General features: G+C 41.5%; 1 protein-coding gene across 2 annotated transcripts in view; it reads right to left on the bottom strand.

Moving 5' to 3' along the window:
- Positions 1-15200: 15200 nt before the first annotated feature.
- mkxa (mohawk homeobox a) overlaps positions 15201-20981 on the bottom strand; it is a 32424-nt gene continuing 26643 nt past the window's right edge. Inside the window, exons 6-7 of one of the 2 annotated variants that reach the window (XM_033638320.2) lie at positions 18037-18070; positions 15201-17907 (exon numbers count right to left, since the gene is read on the bottom strand). In XM_033638320.2, the coding sequence (XP_033494211.1) occupies positions 17703-17907; positions 18037-18070 (239 nt within the window). In that variant the 3' untranslated portion in view covers positions 15201-17702. Of the gene's footprint in view, positions 17911-18036; positions 18071-20981 lie in introns of both variants that reach the window. The other variant, XM_033638319.2, reaches the window with a different exon arrangement.

The raw sequence follows: 20981 nt of genomic DNA on the forward strand, positions 1-20981 counted from the left end.
GGACAACATACTATACTATGACTTTTTTTCATAATTCTGGACGACATACTATACTATGACTTTTTTTCATAATTCTGGACGACATACTATACTATGACTTTTTTTCATGATTTTGGACGACATACTATACTATGACTTTTTTTCAAAATACTGGAGGACATACTATACTATGACTTTTTTTCAAAATACTGGACAACATACTATACTATGACTTTTTTTCATAATTCTGGACGACATACTATACTATGACTTTTTTTCATAATTCTGGACGACATACTATACTATGACTTTTTTTCATGATTTTGGACGACATACTATGACTTTTTTTCATAATTCTGGATGACATACTATACTATGACTTTTTTTCATAATTCTGGATGACATACTATACTATGACTTTTTTTCATAATTCTGGATGACATACTATACTATGATTTTTTTTCATAATTCTGGACGACATACTATACTATGACTTTTTTTCATGATTTTGGACGACATACTATGACTTTTTTTCATAATTCTGGACGACATACTATACTATGACTTTTTTTCATGATTTTGGACGACATACTATGACTTTTTTTCATAATTCTGGACGACATACTATACTGTGACTTTTTTTCATGATTTTGGATGACATACTATACTATGACTTTTTTCATAATTCTGGATGACATACTATACTATGACTTTTTTCATGATTTTGAACGACATACTATGACTTTTTTTCATAATGCTGGATGACATACTATACTATGACGTTTTTTCATGATTTTGGACGACATGCTATACTATGACTTTTTTTCAAAATACTGGACGACATACTATACTGTGACTGTTTTTTCATGATTTTGGACGACATGCTATACTATGACTTTTTTTCAAAATACTGGACGACATACTATACTGTGACTTTTTTTCATGATTTTGGACGACATACTATACTATGACTTTTTTTCATGATTTTGGACGACATGCTATACTGTGACTTTTTTTCATAATTCTGGACAACATACTATACTATGACTTTTTTTCATAATTCTGGACGACATACTATACTATGACTTTTTTTTCATAATTCTGGACGACATACTATACTATGACTTTTTTTTCATAATTCTGGACGACATACTATACTATGACTTTTTTTCATAATTCTGGACGACATACTATACTATGACTTTTTTTCATAATTCTGGACGACATACTATACTGTGACTTTTTTCATGATTTTGAACGACATACTATGACTTTTTTTCATAATGCTGGACGACATACTATACTATGACTTTTTTTTCATAATTCTGGACGACATACTATACTATGACTTTTTTTCATAATGCTGGACGACATACTATACTATGACTTTTTTTCATAATTCTGGACGACATACTATACTATGACTTTTTTTTCATAATTCTGGACGACATACTATACTATGACTTTTTTTCATAATTCTGGATGACATACTATACTATGACGTTTTTTCATGATTTTGGACGACATGCTATACTATGACTTTTTTTCAAAATACTGGACGACATACTATACTGTGACTTTTTTTCATGATTTTGGACGACATGCTATACTATGATTTTTTTTTTTCAAAATTCAGGACGACATACTATACTGTGACTTTTTTTCATAATTCTGGACGACATACTATACTATGACTTTTTTTCATGATTTTGGACGACATACTATACTATGACTTTTTTTTCATAATTCTGGATGACATACTATACTATGACTTTTTTTTCATAATTCTGGATGACATACTATACTATGACTTTTTTTCATGATTTTGGACGACATACTATGCTATGACTTTTTTTGTCATGATTCTGGACGACATACTATACTATGACTTTTTTTCATGATTTTGGACAACATGCTATACTATGACTTTTTTTTCATGATTTCGGATGACTGTTTTTATGACTTTTCTTTTTTTTACGATATGCTATCCTCTGACTGTTTTAATGACTTTTTTATGACGTACTATACTATGACTGTTTTTAGTCACTTTTTTTGATGCACTATACTATATCTTTCTTAACATTGCGGTGATGCCTTGTGTCAAAAACGAGAAGATATTTCCCTATTTTTTAAACTTGTACAGTCATGGAATAGCCCAATAAACAACATGTTGTATTACATAATGGCTTTACTTTGATGTATGCATCAACAAGCAGTATGAGCTGTGTTTTATGTATCTGGCCCAAATAGAGTTTATTTAACTCATGCATTCTTAAGTAGTTTACTTCATAGCAATGCATTGTACTTTTTTTTTTAAATGATCATATGTTAAGCGTGTACAATCTTAATTTACAAAATAACTAATAACTGCACCTGTGGTGGAATAAAAGGTGCAATATTTCCATCTCAAATCCGGGTGGTAGAAAGGTAGCACAACATGGAAATCCTCAGCTAAAGTGCATGTGCCTCAAAAAATTCAAACATACAATGGAGATAATGTACTTAATATTTGGAACATGCCATATTAATAAAGCTTCCTTGCCTTGACATCACTTGAACACATCTTGTGTGGGGGTTGGTGTCGATACAATAAAACCTGCATCACATACTGCAAGCTTTATATCCTTTACTTTCTGTAACTCCACCTTCTAAATCTATGACCAAATCATACATGTCATAAAAAAGGGTCTGACAGTAAACACACCACTGGTATTAAACGCTAACAGCCGACTCAACTGATGATCAATACCAGCTGCTTTCCATTATCCTTTACACACTGTGAAAACACAACACTATTCTGATTACAGATGGCTTAAAAATGTGAGCAACACTTTACTCCAACAGAATTTAAAAGTGATGAAATTTGGTAATTTTTCAAATTACAGCCAGTGAATAAAGATGAATTGGTTATTATGGAGGCAGCATAAATATAGATGACACAGTCAGATAATATTTCTAAAGCAGAGACATAAATTGAGAGAAATAATTACTCCTCCCAACATTAATGGGCTGTGTATGTGAAAAAAAGATGAAGTGTTTGATGCTGCAGGGAGTCAAACCAAACCCTCCTGACATGTTTTTACCCAGCAGCCCCCTTACCCACACTCTCTGGACAGAGTTAGATGTCTGATAAATGTCAGTCCGCTAAAGCAGAGTGGTTGCAGTGAGTGAAGTCGTAACCTGACTTCATCAAACTGCGAATTACCCGTGACGAGATCGTGAATCCAGACACCACCACTCCACGATTTTACGCCTAACATGTGTATATATTTATCTGACGGGGGGGAGAGGGGGAAAAAAAATAAAAATAAGAGTTCTATAACTAACATCTGGAGGAATGGGCTCCTGCGTTGGCTGAGTGTGCCCATTCGATTCCAGATTTATGGTAACATTACAGTTTTGGCTCCGGCTGTATGCCTGAGCAATGTGAGGCCTATTTATTTGCTGGCCTTCAAAACTGGCTGCCACACTCATGCCATGCTGCGTGCCAGGTCTACAGCCACTCACTCTGTCTCTGTGTCTCATGTCTCTCTCCCTCCACCTCCCTGTGTGTTTAAATATCACAATATGCTCTTATAAAATGGTAAAACAGTGTGTGTGTGCATCTGTGTTTAATACCTTTCAAATAACACTGTGACTGTTCCGTAATGCCATCCTTTTAAATATGTACTGGGAGTTTCACTAGGTCTGGACACATGGAGGCCCGATTTGTGTGGGATTTTTCCATGTGACTATGAAGGAGATTGGACCCACCACCCTGTCCATTTCACACACATATACTGTATATACACACACACACACGGTACAAGCAGGCGTTCGAATCCCGCTCAGTCCGTCAACAATGTATCTTTGTGTTCCCAAACACAAAGTGTTAACGTGAGAGGACCTTCCAGTCTCTCTCCAGGCCTCGCTCGCTGCCAAACCGCATTCCTCCGGCAGCTGCCATTTCTTACATCTGCTGCATTGACGTGGTTTCACTTGACTGTTGTGAGGAATTTATTTAGCTTTTCTGTGATGAAATATTACACAGAGACACCAGGCCCTGCTCTCCTCCATGTCTTATTTGTGATCCCCCGGCTGTCATTATGTTATGAGTGGTTGTGGCTTCTGTTTTACTCCACTGTCTGCCCGGTGCTGCTGCTGCTACAACTCACCACGGCTGGTGGAAATACTCTCTGCCCTCGTAAGACTTCCAACAGCGTCCTGATGTGGACATTGGCTCCGAAGTACCGTGTAAAAGCAGATTGATCAGAGAGACCCCAGAAATGAAACTGCCCACTTTAACCCCCAACATAATAATTTATAGGTAGTTAAGTTTGCCAGTCAATAAGTAGGTCTGAGTAAGATTGATTTAGACTGAAGTTTTTAAAGGTGCAATGACTAATGCCTGGCCACAGCTAATGGGGGGCAGTATTTCATGTGGAAGCCGACTACTCACTAACAGCAGGGCAAGAATAGATCGTTTAAGGGCCGATGTCAAAATGAGGCTACATAGGAGTCTTAAAATATCGTCTTGTTGTGTTACTGGGAGCCAGAATAGAAGGAGTCATGGCTCAAAGCCAGCCGCCACTGCCCGTCAACAAAAACAAAGATGGTTAAATGTGATAAGACCAAAGGACTGGACGGAGGCCATCATCAAAAATGCTCACATGTGCAGCGCACACTTCATATCAGGTTAGGGAAAAAGTATTTCCTGCTGTAGGGATGACTAACGTTATGTGTATTAAGGGTTATCATGTCCACCTCATCAGAAACTGGGGAGGGATTAAGAGGAATATTAGATTTCTCTGGAACACTAACTTTTTAGCACATTAGCTAACGTTAGCTTCCATAGCAAAACAAACAAGTGTCGTCCTCCTTTGTAAGATTGGCATAGTAATAAACCACAAAGCTTCCTTCCTGTTTGATTATCTTGCTATGGACATATTTTGGCTTCGACAGATACCTGGATTGAGACATCGACTTAAGACTGCGTACTTGAATCAGCTTTGAATGGTAAGCCTGCAAGCTAGCTTAGCCTAGCAAGTTTGGCCATTTACCGGCCTGGAGAGGCTGGCCTCACGGGAACTGCCCATTGATCCGACAGCCCATTGGTCCTACGTCCCATTGTTCCGACCATATTAAACCCATTGTTCCGAAGTCCGTTCCGAAATCATCATGATGCCCTGTGGTTAAGGTCTGGTTAGGTTTAGGCACAAAAACTACTTGGTTAGGGTCAGGAAAAGATCATGGTGTGGGTTAAAATGAAAAAGAAAGTGTCAAACACATAAGCTGTGAGCCTGCTTCTCCTCAAGCCTTTCCCAGCTGACCCAGAGCCGGTCGCAGCGCACCATCAAGGTAGAAATACGCCCGCCGGGACCGTCGGACTAATGGGATGTTGGACCAATGGGCTGTCGGACCAATGACATGGACCTGGCCTCATGACACAGGATTGTCAGTTTTGGACCTTGGATTGTTGCACAGGCCTACGAAACAGGGTTGCTGAGCCTGCTAACTAACTTGGTCTAGTTGGCTTGGATTAGCTGCATACGGCCATGTTGACGAGTGTAGCAGTTGTGAGCTTTATTTTCTGCAAACACTTTTTGGTAAATACACATTGCACAGAGCAAGCAAGATAGGACCACAAAGGCTTTTCCAATAACGGAAGAGGAAGTCAAGGACACAAAATATTTGCTGAACTTTATTTCAAGATATCGTGGGTATCAAAAAGAAATGAAACCTTTTAAACATTCTGGCCATATCTTACACATGACATCTTTAACAGAAGTTACGTACAGCTTGAAAATTAAGATATTAAAGAAAAAAATATTACACAGGCAGGATAACAGGCATAACATCAACAAAACAGTGACAAGAAACAAAAAACACAAGTTAAAGCTTTAACACCCATCATTATTTTTATATTAACAATAGAAAAAATATCAACATGAAATGTGAGCACATAGAGATTATTGCCCAACTCTGCAGTTGCCCTCAGCTGTACAGATCCGGTTTAGCTTCCTTTAGCTCATTGTTTTGGTTTTGTGGCTCACATCTTTAATGTTTAGGTTCAGTCTCATCACTCTCATCTGTTTTATTTTCTGATACAGTGGGCAGCTCATCTCAACCAGCTCAGCTCTGATAAACCCACTGAACTAACTGCCAAGCAGCAAACAGAGGGCACTGTTAGCACATAGCAAACGTGCAGCATTTTGAAACTAAAGAGCGAGATTATTTTCTCAGAGAAAACAAAGCTAAATGTAGAGTGAATCTTGGACTAAGATTTATCACATGGCCAGGATCATGACTTTCAATAAAAGTTAATGTTGCTCTGTGTGGTCGTGTAGCTATTTGCTAACACTTTAGCCATATTAACTGATATAATGAGACTGTTGTGCTCCCCCCATTTGGCCAAAGAAAAAAATTCAGTTCAATCAAGCAAGATAGAAACAAGATTTTTTTTATTGCTACTGAATTAGATGATAATTAAACTATTACAGAGATATACAACACTTATAGACACTAATATATGTATACTGATGATGTTCTTCCTTGAGGTAAGAATCCAAGATTTTTTTTTAACTGGCCGTGTGAACGTGCAGGGATGATACAGCCACCTCAATGAGACACTGTCTGTGCAAATTGCCCTCCTTTTAAGGTTCCACTTTCCTTAACAGCCCAATCCATCAGGCTGAAACCAACATTTCAGTGCCTGGTTGAGGGCAAACCCAACACAGAACGGGCAGTCCTATCTGCTTTGGAGGATGAACTTCGGAGGGCAAAGTGGCTCTGCTGGTGACACCACAGAATGCGAAAACAACAATCATGCAATCATGGCATATGGTGCTGCCGTGAGTGTTATTTTGGAGTTATGCTGCCTCAGCGACTGGCAACACCCAATGTTCATTCACAGGAGCTGAAATAAGACTGCAATGAGAGGTTTCCTCAAATGCAAAAATAATATTTTTGTGCTGAAATATTTGACATCATGACCATGACCTTTGTCTGCACACCAAGTCTTCCAGAACAGTAGATCCTCAGTTTCCCACTATGACTTCTGCTATACTAAGAGCTTGACCAGACGTTCCCAAGCTTTCTGACTTAAAGGGACAGTTCACCTCAGAATCAAGAATACATATTTTCCCTCTCACCTTAATCAATTTAGATGTTTTGATGTGAGTTGCAGAGTGTTGGCAATATTGGCCGGATAGATGCCTGCCTTCATTTGAATATGACAGAACTAGATGGCACTCGGCTTGTGGTGCTCAAATCATGACCTGGTTACTCAAGATAATCCACAGACCTTGCTGTGGGCAGTTTAAGGTAGAAATTATTTTAGTTCTAACCTACAACCACCAACCGTATCACCGACCGCACAGAAGGAAGTGTGCATCTACTGCTAGCTCACCTAGCACTACTGAGCTAGTTAACGTTACAGCTCAGCCAAGAGGACGCCATTAATGTCTACATCTCGTGGCGTCAAGAGCCCAAGTCTCTCGTCCATGAGTAGACGCACGCTTCCTTTTGCATGTCAATTTTGCTCGCAGGTGTAAATATTGGTGAGTAAATATTCGTAACTCAACGTCCAATTACTTTAAGCCGTTCATTTGTTTTTGTTCTGTCTTTAACCAAAGTTCTGTTGTGTAATGAAAACTGAGCAAACCATGAGAGGTAGCTGGAAAAAAAAAAGAAGTGTACCTTGATTTGTAAGTCTTTAAAATATCCCCACACAGCTGTTTGTATGGTATCTTACAAAAATGCTCATACAATGGTTCATTTTATATCTAATTAATTATCACCACACAAATAGTGTTGTTATGTTATGTAACGTAAAGCCACATAGGCTAGGTTTAGGAAAGTAAAGTTACGTAGATTAGGTTTAGAGAAAAAAAAACATGGTTGGGTGTTGTCATGTCACTGAGGCTACTTAATGTGGGTTACAGCCATGAAGTAAAGTTACGTAAGTTAGGTTTAGAAAAAGAAACATGATTTGGCATTGTCACATTACCTTTTAGCATAAGTTACATTCTTATAGTAAAGTTACATAGGTTAGGAAAAGAAACATAGCTGGGTGTTGTCATGTTACCCCTTAACGTAGGTTACATACTTAAAGTAAAGGTCCGTAAGTTTGGTTTAAGAAAAGGAACATGGGTAGGCATTGTCACATTACTTAAAATGAAGTTCCATAAGTTCAGTTTAGGAAAAGAAGCATAGTTTAGCACGGTCACGTTACCCCTAACGTAAGTTATGTACTTAAAGTTACATAGGTTAGATTTGGAAAAAGGGCGTTGTTACGTTCCCTTTAATGTTAATTACATACTCAAAGTAAAGCTATGTAGGTTAAGGTAAGGAAAAGAAACATGGTGACAACATACTTTAAAATAACTCAAAGTTCACTTGGTTTCACTCGAGACATGAATACTAGTCTCCTGGAGGAAAGTCCTGTGTTTATTTGACCAATCCACCAGCCTAGCCTCTCTCATTATGTGGACATTTGCTCTTTAAACTACATCCTTCTTAATGGCCGTTAGTTCAGTGGTCATGTGACTGCAGCCTCTCCGATTACGAATAACAAACGCATTATTTTGTGGGTTATGTGCGAATCCTGGTGCATTACTTTTCGTAGGTATACATATGAACAGTGCATGGGAACAGCCTGATTTTTTTTTGTTACTGTGCTCAAAGTAAAAAAACATACTTTCATGCTCAAAGCATATTTATTTGTAACAGAAATAAAATATTTAATCATTTTGTGACCTCACAGGTTTGACCCTTTGTGGAGTCCTGACCCCCAGGTTGAGAGCCACAGCCCTAAACCATACACCGGGCTCAGACTAACGTGTCGGGGTGTGGCTAATTAAAAACTGTGGCCAGCCATGGTGGGCTAGAGTAAATAGAAGAACATTGTTTCCTAGTAATTGGCCAATGTTAGTAAAAAAAACAATTAGGGGGAGAAGGAGCCAAGCACGGCCAGATCTGAGGTAGCATTTCAAATCTGAGGCGTTGACTTTCCTTGGCCCATCTTTGGACCTAAAATGAGATGCGTGCACTCTGGTGGTGTTTCATCCCTTAGAGCCAGCAATGTGTTCTGTGAGTTCCAAACAATGACTGTGAATGAGCTTATGTCTGACTGAAATCAAAGAGGACTCGTTAAAAACTTTCTCAGAGTAATTTTGAGCACTGAAATACAGACTATCATCGGGGGATTTCATGTGTATATGAAAATAGATATGTCATCTATACTTTTGTTTGCACCAACAGAAGAGAAAGTACCAGTTCTCACCCCTCAGTTTGCACATCATTCTGCTCTCCGCAGGTTCTTCTGCTTCGTCTTGATCCCATATTGGCAGCGTGCGCTGACTTGGACCCACTGCACCTCTGGAAGGGGTCTCATTGTTTGTAGCAGCTGTTTAGTCAGTCTGTCTCAGGAGCTCAGAGAGCGGCCAATTACCAGGATTTAGGCTGTTAGGAAACAGCTGAGGTGCAGGCAGCTAAACCGCCTGCATGTCCAGCCCTGTTGCTGTTAGCTGTGTGTGCGAGTGACTCTTGGATGGACTGAGACGAGGGATCCAGGGAGGAAATTCACAAGCATTATCCTCCAATAAACAAACAGAGAGATCAGCTGCATGTGGCTGAGCATGGTGGGCCTGTTTGGATGTTGGAGGCAAATGAAAAAGGATCAGACTAACCTCTGAACAATAGCACCGAACATGAGACCTGTTGTGTTGCAGGGCTCTGCGGCGAGACTGTGACTGGGATTATGTCAGTTTACAGCGAGGAAGAAGAAATGTTTTGCGTGGTTGGAGTTTGTGTAAGCGACGTCTCGCCGACAACACAGCGCAGTGCATGTACGAGCAACCGCAGTCGATGAAATCATGTGAATGAAAACTTGACACCAGGTATCAAAGCAGAGACTTCCTGCATTCCCTCGCCCCCAAAGACCCATTCCTGTTCCATTTCACGAAAAGTGTGTCTCTCCCTCTGTGAGAGCAGTTTACTCTGGCAGCCGAGCAGAGTGTTTCTAAACCATCTACGTTTATCCATTTCCCAATGCTCTCAGGTCAGAACAATGTGCATGCCTCCACAGTCTGTTCTTACAAGAGCAATTGACCCTTTTTGTTTAAAACTGGCATGTGTCACATTTTTCCCCCTCAGTTTCAGACCCAGACTCTCTCACACAACAAAACAGAGATGATGTCCACCTGGAATAACAGCCGGCATGTCCCCATTTGGCCAAACGCAGCGTTTACTTGTGGTTCCGTGTAAGCATAGCTCTCTCCCTCTTGTTCCTCGTGGTTTCTGAAGAAGTTTATTATGAGAAATGAAGACAGGAAATATTTTTCAACTGCCTTAGGTTAGCTCAACACAGAGGAGACTCACAAACCGCCTCACAGCCGAGCTGGATCCAGAGGAAGAGCTGAAATATGTGTTTAATACAATCAAGAAGACAAACAGGGAACACGGTGCTTACTTTAAAATGAGTGATATGCGGAAATAAGACATCAAGGAGTAGAATAAGAAGTCTGTAATCTAGAAGAAAAGCACAGGGATCTGATTCTTACTTGGGTGAGAACAGCCTGGATCAACAGGTTGTCTCCATTTTGAACATATGTATGATCAAGTATTTCAAAGAATATTAAATGTTTGCAGGAAATCCAGAAATCAGAACTAACACTGAAATAACACATTGTTCCCAGTGCATACCTTCTTCATTAAAGTAATTCATTTAGTCAGTAATCGGTGTAAGCGCTGTGCAGTTTTTCCGCCTCAGTGTTAGCTAATGTTTCCTCATATCATCCAGTTCAGGTTCCCAGTATCATGCAAACTCAAAGTGCGCTCATCTACAGACGTGCCCTTTGGGAAAATATGCTAATTTCAGGGGTGTAATTTGTCTGCAAAGTAATAATGTGTCTCTGACCCTTTGTCTCCCGTGTGATTAGTTTTGGTTCGCACAGTGTCCGTGATCTGAGCAGTGGCCCTGCATGCATCACCTCCTCAAACATCCATGAAGTAACAGCTGATCCAAAACAGCCCCGGTCTCAAAATGATTGCAAGGCCGGACCAAGTTTTAATCAGCCCATTCTTTCAGGAATCTAACAATTATAGGCCCAGCAATTTTTCTCATATTTGTGTCCAAGGGCAGGAGTAAGCAAAAGACAAAGTCCTGGCTCTAATGAACAGGGGCTCCTTGGAGCATCCTTCACAGCAAGGTAACTAATTACTTCAGCATGCCACGGGAGTCATATTTCCTCATCAAATGGGAAATGATTTTCAGGACGTCTGCGTTCTTGGATTTCATTCCATGTGGTTTTGCCCGCTGTCGGTGAAGCTGAGTTTCTGGCGGACTAAATGGCCAAGGTGAAGTCTGGAGTCTGTCAAGTTGTGGGGCGCGCCAAGCGAGAATCTCCACTTGTCCGTCTCGTGCGCCGAGATAACCGTGTAGTTCCACGACTCCTTTCAAATCTGTCAGCAGCACAGAGAGGAGGCATGGGTGAAAAATATGAAGGGAGAAGCTATAGGCAGCATGGAATATCACTTAGTTTTTCAATGGAAAGTGTGGCTCAGAGAAGGTGGGGTTTGGCCGGCTCAGTGCAGCGAGGGACGAGGGGTCAACAAACCTGATAGGATTATTTCAGGAAGTGTCGGGGTGAGCCGTCTCACTGGGCCACGCTGAGGTCCGGAGGCAGCTGATCCACAGGAAAACCAGTGGGGCATCTTGTTGGGTGTTTGGCCGCTCTACAGGCTGCGTCCTGATTGGTTCTGACTGACAATGAAACCACAGGACGCAGGGCCGTCCAGCACTGGGCAGCATTTACAGTTTGTGGCGTTCGCTGCTACCAGCCTTTGAACAGCTGCTGTCAACATCTTTATTCCCGTCTCTCAAATGGCTTCTTGCAATCTTGTTTTCTCCTTCAGTATCTTTCTCGTTCCCAACGTGTTCTCAGCTCTGTGGCAGAGCTCAGCGGTGGCATGGTGAAGCCATTAATATACAGGAAAGAGAACTGAGCCCTGAGGAAAGGGACACACCTAGGAAGTATGAGACATAAATTCAGTCTTCCCCTGGCCTCCCTGAGATGCCTCCAGACTCAGACGCTACACAAAGGCCTGGTTGTCTATTGACGCTATCATACTGGATCCACAATACCACAAGAGTTCAAATTATATGTACAGACCTCTCTAGGTATCTACATCACGACAGCGGATATAGCCAAACCCAAACTTTATGAAATCTTTATTTAAGGCCATTTATCTCTTGCTGCTGCTGCCCTCGTGAACTCCTGAGAGACAGATTTCGATCTGATCCTGGGTCAAACAAATACAGTGAAACGCCCAACATCCTTCTAAAGGTAGCAAAAATACACAGGAGATAGCAAACGCTGGGGCCCAAACCACTAATGTGCGGTGTGTGGTTGACTCAGATCACTGCTGTATACATTCAGCTCTTCCAATGGTTTGTCATGATTAGTTTGTTTAGCTCTTAAAAACCACCCCGCCTTGTGTGTCATAAACAAACATCTCCCATATTGCGATCAGTGTCGAGCGGTGGCCCATGGTTAGAATTAAGACTTTAGCCTGGTGACAATAACAAAGGAAAACTGAAATTGCCTCAGCAGACCAGAATTTATTCTTTCCCTCTCCTTTCAAACGATAAACACTCTGACACCTCAGCACAGAATGTGAGGCTACTGACAAAATGAATGATCAAGTCAAATGTATAATATTTGTCTTTAAAGGTATCATGTGTCGATTCAGTGGCGTCTAGCAGTAAGGTTACAGAACTGAAACTCCTGTGTGTGAGAGAACTAAGACCCTATCTGGAGCCAATGTTTGATTTGTCCGTTCTGGGCTACTGTAGAAACAACATGGCGGACTCTGTGGACGAGGACCTGCTTTGTATGTAGATATAAACAGCTTATTCTAATTTTGTGTTCACAGTAAACGCAATGCAAATTTTCACATTGCGTTACTCGCACCAGTTTTAACACTAGAATTGCTGAAGTGATGAATGAACGTCTGCCAGTATGTCCTTGGCGATGACCTCAACTGTGATTAGCTATTGCGGTGTGAATTGGTCCCTGAAGTTCTGTTTTTTTTTTAACTCTTGTGAATAAACGTATGATGCGAAATTGCACTACTTGCCTCATTTGTGCCACTTAATTTGCATATTTAGCATTATTCACATCACGTCCATCGAGCCACCCAGTGCGTCTTTGGCCCCGTTTATACGACAACGATTTCAACTGAAAACGGTAAACTTGAGTTGCGTTTTGGCAGATCGTTTACACGACAGCAGCGTTTTGGGTGCCTGAAAACGCAGCATTTTGAAAACGGGTTCCAGAGTGCAACTTTTTGGAAACAGCAGCGTCTCTGTTGTCATGTAAACTTTTACGGTTCCAGTCACTAGACAAACCGACCGTCACAACAACAATGCTGAGCTCTGTTTGTGCTGCTCACCCTGTTGATTTGAAGTGAAGTGTAGATCTGTTACTGTAGCAACTCCACCTCGTCGTCCATCCAGACAAAGTTATCTGTGCATGCTTTCGTCATTGTGTCTTCTTTATTTTGGTTTGTAATCACTGCATTGTAGAGGAAGGCGCTTCAGCGCAGGCGCATGGCGTCATGCTGTGGTGTTGCTTTGCAAATTTACACTGCCACCCATTGGCCTGACGTGCATACTACAGTGTTTCCAGTAGACTTTGCGGCTCTGTGTGAACGGAGATCGTTTCAATAACGTCGTCATATAAACGCAGAAGTTTTTTAAAACGCAAAGGACAGACTTTTACGTTTTTAGAGAAACCGTTGTCGTCTAAACAGGGCCTTTATGTCTAATCGCGTCTTTACGTTGACTTTACATATTCACTCGGAAGGAACGAAAACACAAAGGTTCTTACTTTCAGGCAAGGAAATATAGTTATAAATATTATATTCCATTTCTTCCAATATGTCCCCGTAAATCCTTCACACTGCACCTTTAAAGCTGTGCTAATTGTTGATTTTTATATTAAAAATAAATCAAATAACTAAAACTAATATAAAAGGTGTTGCTCATAGTGACAAACCCACAAGGAATTATCTCCCAACTCTGCAGTTCCTCTCAGCACAGAGTCTTTTAGCGTCTTTTAGTTATTTGCTTTGATGTACATTATGAAAATTTACAGTTTTGGATTCAGTCTCACAAAAACTCAAGTTGTAAACCAGCTGGCTGCCACCAAGCAGCAGACAGACAGCAACTAGGGAACATAGTGGAGCATTTTGCAGCTAAAGAGCCAGATATGTTTATTAAGTTGCTGGTGGAGACCAAAACAGAGCTAAAAGGCGAGTGAATGATGCACTCACATATCTCAGGTGAGCACAAACACCACTCCAGACAAATGCAAACCTAAGTAACTTTACTTAAAGTACAAAACTTGCGTTAAGGGGTAACTTGACAACACCCAACGATGTGACTCTTCCTAAATGCTAATGTAATGCTAATGCTACTGCCACGCCCCTTTGCATGTGATTATGATGTTGAAGGCACGCTATAGCATCTTTATGAAACGCACTGGGCTTCACACTCACTCCAATGTAAATTCATCTGTGGCAATACTTGACACTGAGAGCAAATGACATTGTATAAAGAGCAATAAAGTCTTTGTAAGGTGGGAGGTTGGGGAGGTGGGTGGTCAAACAAAACCGGACTTTCATCAGGAGACTGTTAGTGTGCCGTGTGAAACCAAAAGTCAATGTTGTTTTGATGTAACATTACATAACTTATGTACCTATGTCCAGCGTTAAACCAAAAGTCAACGTTTTGATATAAAGTTATGTAATTTTTGTACAGTTGTTGCGCAATGATGTCACTCGTGTGAGGTATTATGTCACATGACCTTATTGTTAGGTAACAAACGTACTGACTTAAAACCAAAACATGATCTTTTTTCTAAACCACAACAATTTCACAACAATAACCACGTATTACAACGTGAACAGCTGTGCTAACATATAGACGCTAATGGGCGCACTGTACATCACAATGAGATGCCAAAGTTGACGACTTGGGAACAAGAACGGGTTGTGAGGCGATGTATAAAATGTATAAAATAAAACATGTTAGCCTGATATATGGTGATACTAAGTCAATATATGTCATATATTTTTGTGTATACATTTGCTTTTGCTGCCCCCATGTGGCCAAAAAAATGTGTTGATGCTAAAGTAAATAATCAAAAAAAAAAAAAGAACATTAAAACACAAGATGCTTTTCATTTCATTCAGAGGTTTATTCATTCATTATTTGCTTTGACCAAGTAACAACTGTTTTTATAAAAGAAATTTTACATGAGAGCAACTCGGACAATACAAGGAGATATGCATTTGGTCATTGGATTGAAAATCCAGTCTCTTTCAAAACAAACAAAAAAAAATCTCAATTTATATAACTTAACAATAAAAAAAACAAACTATGGTCACCACTTTGTTTTTACAAAGTCCGCAATAATAATTTATAGGCTTTAATACATACCATAGCTTCCCATTTGTCAGCATGGTTGTGAGAGCAGGGCTTGTGCTGGAGAGAGGCTTGTACAGTACCAAAGTCTCGGCTGTGGAAACCCCTTTGTTAGAACTGGTGTCGTTGTTGAGGAGTGACCGCCGGTAGGAACAACAAAGGCTGCTCTGTTGTCTCTGAAGCCTCCTTCCCTCGCTCCTTCTCTTCCCAGCGAGGCGGGTATCGTGTGAGGTGTGAGGGTCGCGAGTGATCCAGAGGTTCAGAGGTGCGATTGGAAACACAAGGAGCGGGCCAGGCACTACCCCGCAGCTACCCAGCCTGGATCAGGTGTATAAAAAACACATGTGGGAGCCCACCACCCCCACTGCATAAGCAAATAGTGCCTGGGGATTGGCTAGTGCGATTGATTTCATTATACCTCCATAGGCACGCTAACAGGAATAATATAGGGTTGTCCTTCATTTCTTTTGCGTCTCTTCACCTTAATGTAAAAACACCAGAAGTTCTCAACGGAGTCTGTGTGTTTTTTGATTGAAAACTGTAAGTGCAGCTTTTTTTTTTGTTAACAGTTTGCACATTCAAGACATAAAAAAGGTCAAAAAGTCACTTTGTGCAGCTTCACTCCCTCAAAGTCCTTGACCATAAGCACAGTATGGGCTGTCCAAAAAAAAAACAAAAAAACGGCACAATTTATGAAGGAGTGTACATTTTGACACACATAAACAGTACCTTTAAGATATACATAAAATTACAAAGTCAGCACAGAGAGCCAACTTCAGTTTCTTCCATAAGTCCAACTCGATTTCCCCCAGTTTGTGAACTTGGCATCGTTCGCCGCAAACGTTTCTAACATATGCACCGTACATTAGTACTTTCTAGAAAAGAGACTCTTTCCATTGGATGACGAAAGAAGCTCTTAATGCGGTGCGGCTAAGTGAAACCAAGTTCTGATCAAAAACAAAACGACCACACATATACAGACTGACAATAACAAATACTTTGAGCACTTGCTTGGCCGACAAATAGATAATACTGAAATGTATTTTTGCAGACAAACAAACAAAGAAAAAAAAAGCAAGGGGGGAGAAAGTCAGACTTTTAAGTCTATCCTCTGGCTTCTTGTAAACAGCAATTTGAATGTAATGCTAAACAGCTGAGAGGGCTGAGGATCAAAAGGCTGGGGGAGCTGGTGGTGGATTTTTTTTTTTTCTTTCATTCACTCCGGACTATCTTGTTCTGAGCACAAACATGTGAAAAGGCAACACTGTCCACATAAAAACAATGATAATGCAAAGCAAAAACATCCCTTTTAGGTCATGGCATTCTTCTGTCAGAACAGATACTGTATTAAAGCGTGCCCGTACATCTGTGTCACTGCGAGGGTGAATGTGACTTCATCTGGGTCCAGCTGACGTTTGGGCACGTTTCAGCAGCTATAAGCCACGATAAGAAAGGAATCCTTCGCTGGGTGCTGAAATCCAAGGCTGACGTGTGGACACGGCACAGTGCGTTGGCTGCTTATCGATCTGCTGCTCACGTTAGGGCAACTTATCTACGTATCCGACGGCCTGCCAGCAGCGAGGGGCTGACTGAGACACAACAGCGCTCGGTTTACCGTCAAAATGAAGACTCCAGTCGAAACAAGCGCGATGCCTTCAAGGAGTTACTGCTGGATATATTCTAAAAGAGCGTGTATGCTATTTGAGTTCATCAGTGCCTCGGATGGTGTGCTCATTCAATCCTTAAGGCACAGGCTGTTATGTTATAGGAGTTTTCATTCACAAAGCGAATCCTGAATCACGTCTGCGACACTAAACTTAGTAAGAAGAGGCACCTCTGTTTGTGTACTTTGCACTGACCACAGTCGGCGAGTTATTTTTCTAAATAACAAAAAGGCACTTGAGGCAAAATACAAATTTTGTAGCATAAAAAAAAGAAGAAGAAATAAAAAAATCAGACTCATCAAAAATAAGTTAACATTACAAAAGTGTCTTGCTTTAGGAAATACTGCAGTGAAACTCATCAACATTTGTCTGTCAGCAAAGAAAATGATGGTCAAGGCCTCTTTTGCACTTTTTTTAGACACCAATAAAAAAAGTTTTTGTTCCACACTTCCTCGCCTCAAACACCAATCCCCTCCCTAAACGACAGTTTCTCTTCTCACTGCTGAGGGAGTTTATTTGGACTCCGGCGAGTTTGCTGAAACAGGAATGTTTGCTGGTTTGCATAGAGAGATGGGAGGATGACGTCAGGGCTAATATTTCTGCATCAGCGGCACTTTAACAGTCTTGATCTCTGCTATATGAGAGGACTTCTGGATGATGCAGCTGGTGGTCCCGGAGGCGCTGTCCTTCCCCTGCGCCAAGTTGGTCAATGCCATGGCGGCGTTGATCTCCCTCCAGTACGTCTCGTCTTTGCCCTTCACCCGCTCTTTCTGCGCAGCTACGACGCCACCGCTGCTGCTGATGATCAGAGGAACACGCAAACACGCACAGGAAAGGACAAAACAGAGAGCAGGGAGTTAGAGGTCAAGTTGAGCTTGTAATGAATGAAAGTAGAAGGTCAGCAAGGTACGAGAGTCCACTCACTTGTCACATTTACTTGATCCATGGTCTGTGGTTTCTGAAAGTACAAGAAGGGGAAAAAAAGGTTAGTTTTGCAGAGTTCTCCGGGGTCAATGAGGATTTATTGAAATCTAGCTGAACATACAGACTCGGGATGTGTGTGTGTGTGTGTGTGTGTGTGTGCGTGGTTCTGTGTGAGGTCTGCACTGTAAGCGTACACCCTGTCCTGTGCAAACATGTGTTGCTCTGTTTTCTCTCTTTACTCAGATGCTGGACAAAAAGGACGTTTTGCAAGAAGCCGTCAAGAAACAAGGTGACTAATAGGATCGAGTTGAAAGATGTTTCTTATGACTCATAAACTCCATTCCCTAATATTTTGTTCGAAAACAAATGGGCCCCGGCCAACGTAATTGAGTTGTCTGAGGAAATCAGATTGAAAATGACTGAGCGTAAAAGATTTGAGTGGGAATGAAAAGGCAGCAAGTGAGTCAGTGAGAGAAAGATGGATGTCTGCTCGCTTTTTTTTTTCTCTTCAAATGGGAGCAATCTCTATCTCATATGTAAAACATTAGCGGGGAATAGCAGAGTCATTAAACAATGAAACCAAACTTCTCTTCAGGGCAACCAGTGTGTTTACTTCAGCATGCTGCTCACTCCGAGAGAAAGGCCATGTGCACGTCGGCGCGTGTGTGTGGGTTATTTCGCGTGTGTGTTTGCGCTGAACCTGTCTTCTGTCTTGGGTCCAGCTCTAGGTAGGTTTTGCCCAGCAGTGAATATGATGACACAGGCTTGGCGTTTCATGAGGCATTAAAAGAGAGCAGAGCATCTGGATTTCCTAGCCGTGCAGCCTCCAGGCGCTCTCTTTAAGTAAACTAAACAAACAGCTCAGGCCCTGTGAGCTTTTAAGAAGTTCAGGTATAGATGACTGGTCAACTTGAGAACGCTCAAAAGAAAGCAGTTATCTTAAATTTCCATTTAGCCCAAAGGGACAAAAGAGTTCGTCTTAACTAGGTTTTTCTCCCAGCAGGGATAACCAGTGCCTTGCACCATCCACGCCACATTTCCCAGTAAAGCAAATGCGTAAACCTGAGCTGCTGCTTTAACAAGCCTTTCCTTGTGCCACCGTCACCGCAACACAATAGTCGACGGGCGTTCCTGATCGTTCCCTCCTGCTAATGAAAATCTGCACCCTTCATTTTCACTGGAATTTCATTCCCATGATTGTTAGACTGGAAAAGGTTGCACGAGGACACTGTGTTTTGGGGTTTATCGTGGTCGTAGACAGCCGCAGAGACGAAGAGCCAAAACTCCAAATTCGGAGAAAGCACACACAAACAAGATTTTACCGTTCTGCTTTGTCACCTCTAACCTCGCCAAAGCCCTTCATGGACTTTCCAAAGATCTGGATCCAGCGTTCAGGCTTGTGCAAGCTGCCATAAGTGCCTAATTATTCCCAACGCCCTCCCTTGTTTTCCAAAAATGTTCCTGTGTAGCGTGACCCACGCTGACAGTGCCGGGTTTGCGAGGCCTCGGGCTAATATGGACCTGATTATGAAATTTCCTGTAGTTTTCCTGTTCGCTCTGTAATAGGTGTATTCCACTGAGAGAGATGGACTTCAGTCTTCGCATTTTTCTCCTGTTGATGATTCTTAGACAGAAGACGAGAGGAATGTGTGTGCACGTGTGCGAGGGAGATGAGGACATGATAACCCAGAAGTACAAACCACAGAATGAGATTTGAGGTTTCAGTGCGTCAAAGCGTTCCAACAAAATCCTCACATTCTCGTCTGGCCGCAACTCCCTGCTGTCCTATCTTTGCCTCGGCCTTTATCTTGCTTCATCAGCGAGTCCCTTTTCCCTTTATTGATATTCCTCAGGTCCCTCATCCTCTGTCCTCCACTTGCTGCAGCGATCTGCTGTAACACCCCCCTGATCCAGGTACTCGGAGACTGACCATTTTCATGCAGCGCAGCCAAAACAAATGTGATGTTTCCCGACTATGTTTTAATAAGAGGTGACTCTGTGCTATGTCAAGAATAAAAGCACTTCTTCCACTTTTTCAAAAGCTGTTTTTGAAAGCCCTCACTGTCATCCATCTCCTCTTCATCATCTTTGTTTTCTTATTCTCTAGTTTTTAGCCATTTTTCAAACTTACATATTTATATATATATTTAGCAGGTGTGTTTTGGCTTAAATCGTGATTGTCAGGGAGACACTTGAGGACACCAACGGCGTCCTCGCTGCACTCTATCTCCATGATTGTTCCCAGTGCTCGGAGGCAGATTGGTCCTGAGTAAAAATATGCACCATTCTCCATAATCACAGCTCTGTAATTACAGGCCAATTACACTGTTTTCATGTGTTGTTTACGTTCCCCCAAAAATATATTAGCTCAGCGTTTACTGCCACGGCGCTCCGTGTATAGATTGGTTGGTGACAGCAGCAGGAGGGTCGACAGCAGGGACATCAAAGACAAACAACATGCAGAATAAAGTGTCTCTTTGTGTGTTGTGAAGTCACTGTGGGCTGACATATGTAGTGTGCGAGTCTTTCCATCCACAGCTTTAAGTGTTTCCAGCGTGTGCGAGGCAACCACTGTCCAGATGCTCCACAAAACTGGGTTTTTGAGGCCACCCAGACCCCAAGGACCCCCCCTTGGATTAGGCTTCAGTCCCGGCCCTTGGGAACCCCGGACCCCAGGATCTGGAAATGCACCACTGCATAGAAAAACTCTATTTCCAAAGCTCCGTGCCTAAAACAGTTAAAACTCAGATTTTTAAAAACAATGGCAGCGCCAAAGACTCAATAAATCGGCAATAAATCACGGAGAAACCTTTTATTATTTTATCATCCTTTTTTCCTTGTTTTTCCTATTTTTTTCTTTACTACTTTGCTACTGAACACTCCGTCCACTTTGCTGTTGCCTTTGGGCTCCACTGACAGTGGGGTTTCACGGACCGCCAAAGGGG

This window comes from Epinephelus lanceolatus, chromosome 20 (genome assembly GCF_041903045.1).
Source record: "Epinephelus lanceolatus isolate andai-2023 chromosome 20, ASM4190304v1, whole genome shotgun sequence".
NCBI lineage: Eukaryota > Metazoa > Chordata > Actinopteri > Perciformes > Serranidae > Epinephelus > Epinephelus lanceolatus.